Raw genomic sequence first — 7,595 nt, 5'->3', positions numbered from 1 at the left:
AGATATGTATGATATTGGGGGAAAGTGGTGCGGCGGATTGGGGGAGGGGCATTGTCACTTTGAGGGGTGAAATCTGTAACTATTGCACTGTGTTGTACTGCTGAAACTTATTCTAATAATGTATTTCATAAAAATTAAAAAAAAAGATAAACGTCATATGAATTTCACTTGTTAAGTGGAATCTAAAGGACAAAATAAACAAATAAAACAGAAAAAACTTGTAGACACAGAGATTATATTCATAATTGCCAGATGGGAGGGGAGTTAAGAGTGGGTAAAAAGGTGAAGGGATTAAGAGATACAAAATGGTAGTTAACAAACAGTCATGGGAATATAAACTAAAGCATAGCAAATATAATCAATAATATGTATAGTGCTAGGTGGGTACTAGACTGGTCAGGGGGATCACTTCATAAATTATATAAATGTCAAAACCCAAAATTAATATAAAATAATATTGAATGTCAACTGTAATTGAAAAATTTGAAAAGGCAGAGAAAGATAAACACGAATAGAGTTTTAAATCTTCAGGTATAGAACAAGTAAGTCATGGGGATGTAATATACAGCATAGGGAATATAGTCAGTAATATTGTGATAGCGTGATATGGTGTCTGATGGTTACTGGACTTATCATGGTGATCATATTTTTAGGTATATAAAGTTGAATAACTATGGTATACTCCTGAAACTAATATAATATTGTATGTTAGCTATATTTTAATAAAAATCTTTAAAAAACTTTTTATTCTGGAATACATATTCAAGTTTTATCTCAGTGACAATTGAAGCTCAACTACTAGCTTTAACTAGTTTCCAGTTGATTAAGGTAAGATAAAAATTCCCATGGCAACTATGGAGGACAAAGACAATAAAAATATGCAGAAGCTATATTTTAGGCCAAAAATATATTAGGAAAAAATGTTATTTACAGTTAAAATAAACTGGTTCCGATATGTTTGAAATATTGTTAAAATCTAGCAATGTAAATACTACTCAAAATCCTAAAGCATATAACAGCTTGCATACAAAACTTGAAATAATTGTAAAACATTTCTAACTTAATCTTTCCATCTCCCTTCCCCAACATATAGTGGATACAAAATGTCCAATTTCTTCTCTCTTAGAACTAACATTTTCTGCCTAAGGGTGTGCATTTCAGTGTTTTCAATCGTCTTCTCTGATTGAATCTTCTGGCTTGGTCTTATCTTTGTTCAAACATGAACACCACTTTAACTTTCACAGTCTGAATTTCAGATAACCTGAGCTAAATGAAATTGAAACTCTCTTGTTTAAGATTGTATTTCTGCAAAAAAAAAAAACACTCTTAGAAAGACTTGATTCACTGTTAATGTAACTGACCAATCATATAGATATTTCCGATGCCTGCCTCCCTTGGATCTTCAGAACTGACCTTCCCCCCTTTATTTTTTCAGATTATCCATATTGGTATTCACTTGTATTTACTGAGCTTCTCACATGAGGTAAACACTTTACATATGTTGTTTCAATTATTTCTGAACACAATCCTGCACAAAACTATATCTCAAAGAAACAGCATGATGTACCCAACGGCCCGGAGCATTAAGGTTACAACTCAGCTCTGTGTGACTCCAAAGTTAATATTCTCCCTACTACCTTTTTTCTCTCAGCCGCATATAAGCCAATAACAGAGACAAGACTACACCTACTGGAAAAAAATGATACTCCCATTCACCCTCATTTCTGACGTTTTGACCATCTGCATCCTACCACACACACACACATAAGCTACGTAGTTTAGTAGGAACAGAGGGTCTCATAAAATAATGTTATGGATCAGAAAGGAGAGAGTTGTGGAAAAGAAAAATGGGGCAGTACTAAGGGGCAAGGATATGATGTAATATAAAAAGGTAATTTCACCTCCGTAGGCTATTCAGTATCACAAAATCCCTTGTTTAGCAATATGTAGAGCTAATAAATATTCTCCTAAGTACCCAAGTGATACCTTCTGAAGAAAATAAGGAAGTAACAGAAAACCATGTTATTCCAGTGGGTTTGATCCTAAAACCAGAGCAAATCTTTATGTATCACTAGAGCAATGAAATGCATATGTTTAGTTGTTAGGAAATTTCTAAATTTTATGCAATTTAGGGGTTGCTGCTCAAGTCTGGCCCTAAATTTGTATTCATGTTCTGTGACTTTGCTGTCTTAGAAAATGTGATCTTAATATATTTATGGTACATGGTTTTGGTGATACATAATTATATGTTTTAATTAATATTACAAAGTTATAAAGTAAATAAAAATAATTATTTTACCAGGCTGGGAGCTACGTGAAAATGGGGACTGCTCAACCCAACTTTTAACTCCCAGTGCCTAGCTCAGTGCCTGACTTACTGTATTTGTTTAATGGATTCTTATTACATGAATGAAAAAATTATGAAAAATGGGGTGAACATTCTCCCAGTTATAATTTGTCTGAAATACCTGTCTTCCTCTCCTTTTCATAATAAAATCTACAGATAATTTAATCCATAAAGCTTTTAATCCATAAAGCTTTAATCCATAAAGCTTTTCTGGACTGCTCTCTCCCACCCTATCTCTCTATTCTCATCATTTAACATATGCATATGGACTTCCTGATATCTAATATGTAATTATCTCATGAAGGTTTATAATATTTTAGTTATTTGTGTCAGGACATTGGCATAGTTTTGAAGAGGGTTCTAATCCCAGGTCTACAGTTATGCAAATATATGCCCTTGGACAACTGACTGGGCATCATTGTCCATCAGTTTCTTCATCTGTAAAATGGGCTGGATATAGTTTTTGGAAATGTCATGTGATTTAAAGGAAATATATATTTAAATTCTAGTACAACGTTCAAGTGCAGGCTCTCAAAAAATAACTTTTTAAAAATCTTTCATAATAATTAATATAAGTTCAGAAACATGATAAACTTTCTATAAATATCTGTGGGTTGGCTTATTTAAATGCCCTAATTTCAAAAGGGTTAAAGTAAATGTCTATTTGACTCTTTGACAATTATGCAGAACGTTTGCCTATATCTCAAGAGATCTCAATTAGTTGATTACGAAATCCAGCCCTTTTCCTGTGGACCCTATGCTTGCCCCCCCCCATGGACACTGCACTGCACATGCTTATGCCATTCCAGGATTCTCACTTTACTACAGCTGTAATTACTGCAGATTGCACAGTCTGCCTCAGTTCAAAGTCACTGAACTCTTGTAAGGATGAGTGACGTGCATGTACTATTGATGTCTTGTTTAGCTCTTACAACAGTTCCCCAGTTACATAATATCTCTGCTCTTTGATTCTCCCACCTTCATGCAAGGCTTGTGCTATTGTAATTCCATAGAGGGCAAACTTCCATGGGTGATTTGAATGATATGTACAAAGTGTAAAGTGGAATCTCTATAATCTGCTTATTGATTGAGAGAAGAAAACTCTTTCTTTTAGTAGTTACAGAAAAATCATTTTTCTACACTAAGGAAGTAATCAAAAGGGAGCCACCTAGTTTAATTCACCACACAACTGAGCTATCCAAGTCAGCCATGGTGGGGTAACTAGGTAGTGTGAATCAGATAGTCAGCAAAGAAAGAGAATCACTTGAGAAGAACCACAGCCTTTATGTCCTCAAGGACTATCTTCAGTAGCTGACCATGTTACTGAATTCCTCCACTCTTATCCAATTTCTGAATTGTCAAGTCAGAGATTGGGTAAGGAACACACACTGAAGAACTGTCACTAAAGGAAATTTTGCTGGAGTGTCCATGTGAGCTGGGAAGGCAAAAACATCCTCCCTCATTGGCCCAGCACCATCCTTTAGCCCATTAACCGAGATTCTTCCTTCCTCTCTCTTTCCTTTTCTCCCCCCCACCCACTCCCCATTTTCCTTCTTCCCTCCCTCCTTCTCTCTGTTTCTCGTCCTTGATTAATTTTCCTAAAAAAAAAAAAAAAGACATGATCATGGATGGTATGAATTCTTTCCACTTTGGAGTCTGTGTGTCAACATAGAACATGAATGCTATATAATATGTNATAGAACATGAATGCTATATAATATGTAAAAAATTCACATAAATAACTAAGAAACATACTTACAATATACTAAAATTTTAATAGAAGAGATGACTCTCTGTTTCTCGTCCTTGATTAATTTTCCTAAAAAAAAAAAAAAAGACATGATCATGGATGGTATGAATTCTTTCCACTTTGGAGTCTGTGTGTCAACATAGAACATGAATGCTATATAATATGTAAAAAATTCACATAAATAACTAAGAAACATACTTACAATATACTAAAATTTTAATAGAAGAGATGACTGTATTTTAGAATTGTTTTTCTATCCCTTCTTTTTAATTGTTTTTGTTTTTTCCTCCAGTTTTCTAAAACTGACATCTATTTTATAAAATGAACATAATAGCGGAAAAATGGATTAGATATAAATAGATTTTAATAGTGGTTACACTAATAGGTAGCTGTACAAGTTAAACAAGTGATTTCTCTTCTTCGAGCCTAATATTTCACATTACAGTTTTTCCTTATGGGCAAGTCAAAGTGATTTCCCCTTAAGTTAATATTTCCAAAGATCCACTGGCTAACATTGAGGTATGAAGAACTAAAGCACTAACTACGGCAGTGTCTCTCTAGAGAAACAGCATGGACATGTGTGCTACTTAACTGTTATCCTAGGCATACAGGAAACACTCAACTATGGCCAACTGATGGAAATGGGGAAAATCAATCAACAGATGAAAAGGTGAAGAAATTCCCAAACTATGAAGAATACAGACAGAACATATTCTTACTACTGAATCAATCATTAAATGAGATTTTACTTTGTTAGCACCATGGTTAGAAATACAGTGCAGAGGGAACCTGGAGGAAAAAACAAACAAACAAAAAGACTTCCTTTGAATTTCATGTATCATCACAAGGAGCAGGTCTTATTTCTTTTCAGGAAGACTGGAATAGTACAGGATGTGGGACATTCAGATGTTTGTTGAATAAATGAGTAATATTAAGAGCTTCTGTTTTTTATATCTCCCATGTTTATTTACTGATATGAATGATTCATTTATAATATTTTGGGTTTTATGTCCATGTGCTGCAAGATAGTTATTATTAGTCCAGATTAGAAACAAGTAAACAGACTTGTATTAATAGATTACACAACTTTCTACACAATACATAGCTAGCACATGCCTGCAATGAGCTCTGTTGTATGACTACACCTGTTCCTTTCCATCATGCTCTATGATGAAGCTGGTTTACAACATTGGGTGATGCATATTGGAGCAGAACTTTAGAGGAGGAATGACATATGTGAACTGAGGATCTAAAAGGCAGCAACTGGCAGATTCCATGTTACCAGTAGAAAACACCTGCTATACTATTGGCAAGTAATATTATAGTAGCTTTCCCCACAACCCACAATGCTCTCTGAGCCATGTGTAATTGGGGGGGCTCCACTCCAGTCACCCATATTCCTCCTCTGAAAAGTAAAGGCCAGTTAAAAAACCAAAGCATTTCTGCTGAATATAGGTATGTCCACCCTTCAGATAGTTCAGTGTCAGGTTGCTTCTTTAAGTATGCTAATACAACCAATTACTTTCCTAGTAAATCCTCTTACTGCTCTCTTCTGGGTGAAACTCTGCTTCTAAAGATTCCCTTGGTGTATATTTAATCTAACATATTAGGTGTCAATTTTAGGAGTTAAATTTGGGATTCCAGAGGTTCTCTCTGCTACCCCTGCCAATATTTGCCATGGAGGTTAAGAAGATGCTCAGAAATGTCTCAGAATAAAGACCTACATTGTTGGGCTTTTGGGGTGAGTCTGAGCTAATCTTCATTCTTATGTCTCTCCCGCTAATTGCTAAAATATATTTAGTTAATTTTTTCCAGTCTTCCATGTAACTTGAATTTACATACTAAAGTCTTCTATGACTTTCCTTCTTTACTACTGAAAGTAAATACTTAGTGATAATTCTCTTTTACATGCGTAATATCCAGCCCTTTCCTTAATACTAATAAATATCAAATGGGAGGCAGGGAGTCATATACAAAAAAGGTTGCTTCCTTTCCCCCAGGCTTGGCTCCTTTTCTGGTTTCTGTTTTGGTTTGCCTCTGCATCATTTGTAATTCTGACCCTGCCTTCTGCCAGTGGCTCGCCCTTCCTTCCAAAGTGCCTTTGATCACACAAAGGAGGCTGAGCCTCTCTCTCTCTCTGTCTCTTTGGGATAAGAAGTTGAGTATAGTGACATGCAGGCCTGCCTGTGGTGAGGCATGCCGTGATGGATGCCAACCCACAGGGATAGGCCCAGGTCCTAAATGTGCAGAAGACAGAGGGGCGTTCTGTGTTAAATTAGCTAGCATTTGGCAAATGTAGGGTTCACCCTGGCACAACCAGAACACCTAAAGAAAGCAGAAGTTCCCTTAACAAGACATGGGAATGCCCAGAAATTTAGAATTCCCCCCATATACATATACCTAAATAAGGAAGTTAAAATGTTTCTTCTCTCTTTTTCTCCTGCAACTTACCTTTCATAAATGTACCGAAAAGAATTGATTGTGAATATGCCTCATTATAATATGTATGCGTGTGTGTGTGTGTGTGTGTGTGTGTGTGTTTAAACTGGCTCAATTACTTTAAAGTTTGTTACCAAAGACATAGATAAATAGGTAGGTAGATAAATAGATAGATGATAAATAAATGAAAAATAAACAAAACACCCCCAGAAATTTACTTGTATCTTTCCTTACCTTACAATATTATCATGTTTCAAAGAATGTTACCTAGGGCTTAACCATTTCAAAATATATATTTTCCTTCTCAAACCTGGACACAAAAAATACATCACTGGACTGTGCTCCAGGGACTTCCACCTGATAAACTAGCAGGATAAGGAACTGTGGCCCACTACAAAAAAGAGTTCCCAATCGCCAGAGCTGAGCAGGGGCTAGCCTGACCTTACCCAAGTTAAGGTGTAGGGCTAGCCTCCCCTTCTGGAGCTCCAGGGTGATGTGGTCTCCACGTTGACCTTCTCCATGGAACAAAACTCCATCTCCTTGGATGCTCTTGAACTTCAGAGAGATCACATCTTTGAGAGTGCTCATTAGCTTCTGATTGAACCTGTACAGAAGGGAGCTTCGGCCATCAAAGTCGGCAACATCTGATTCTGGGCACAAAAAAAGGAGAGGAAAATCAGTGCATATCCTCATAATTGCTAGTATTGCTTCCCAGCTTAGTTGTTGTCCAGTTCTCAGGAATGTTTGTGACATCTGGAAGGACCTGTTTCAAGGGGAATTATATAAACTAGATCCATCCTAACTACACTCAGGGAAATAATGCATGTATAGGCAACCCTCACACACTGAGTTAAACTGATCATCAGCCCGGGAGTAAAAACTCTCATTAGTGATATGTCAGTTTTTCCCTAAGGGGACAGGATGAGAATACCACAAGTACCCATGTCAGGCTCCAATCTGTCAATGCCACGTTGTAATAATATATCCTGTCTCATTTTCCTTACTACTTTGTTTGATAGTTGGGGCTGTTTGATCCCATCACCTCAGGCTCAAGGTTAG

At 36.2% G+C, this 7,595-nt stretch overlaps 1 protein-coding gene across 1 annotated transcript in view; it reads right to left on the bottom strand.

Moving 5' to 3' along the window:
- CNTNAP5 (contactin associated protein family member 5) overlaps positions 1 to 7,180 on the bottom strand; it is a 464,696-nt gene extending 457,516 nt beyond the window's left edge. The window contains exon 1 of the mRNA XM_019626328.1: positions 6,983 to 7,180. Within this exon, the coding sequence (XP_019481873.1) occupies positions 6,983 to 7,124 (142 nt within the window). The 5' untranslated portion in view covers positions 7,125 to 7,180. The remainder of the gene's footprint in view (positions 1 to 6,982) is intronic.
- Positions 7,181 to 7,595: the final 415 nt, after the last annotated feature.

This window comes from Hipposideros armiger, unplaced genomic scaffold (genome assembly GCF_001890085.2).
Source record: "Hipposideros armiger isolate ML-2016 unplaced genomic scaffold, ASM189008v1 scaffold_665, whole genome shotgun sequence".
In the NCBI taxonomy this organism is placed as follows: domain Eukaryota; kingdom Metazoa; phylum Chordata; class Mammalia; order Chiroptera; family Hipposideridae; genus Hipposideros; species Hipposideros armiger.
This window is presented reverse-complemented; position numbering and strand designations above follow the sequence as displayed.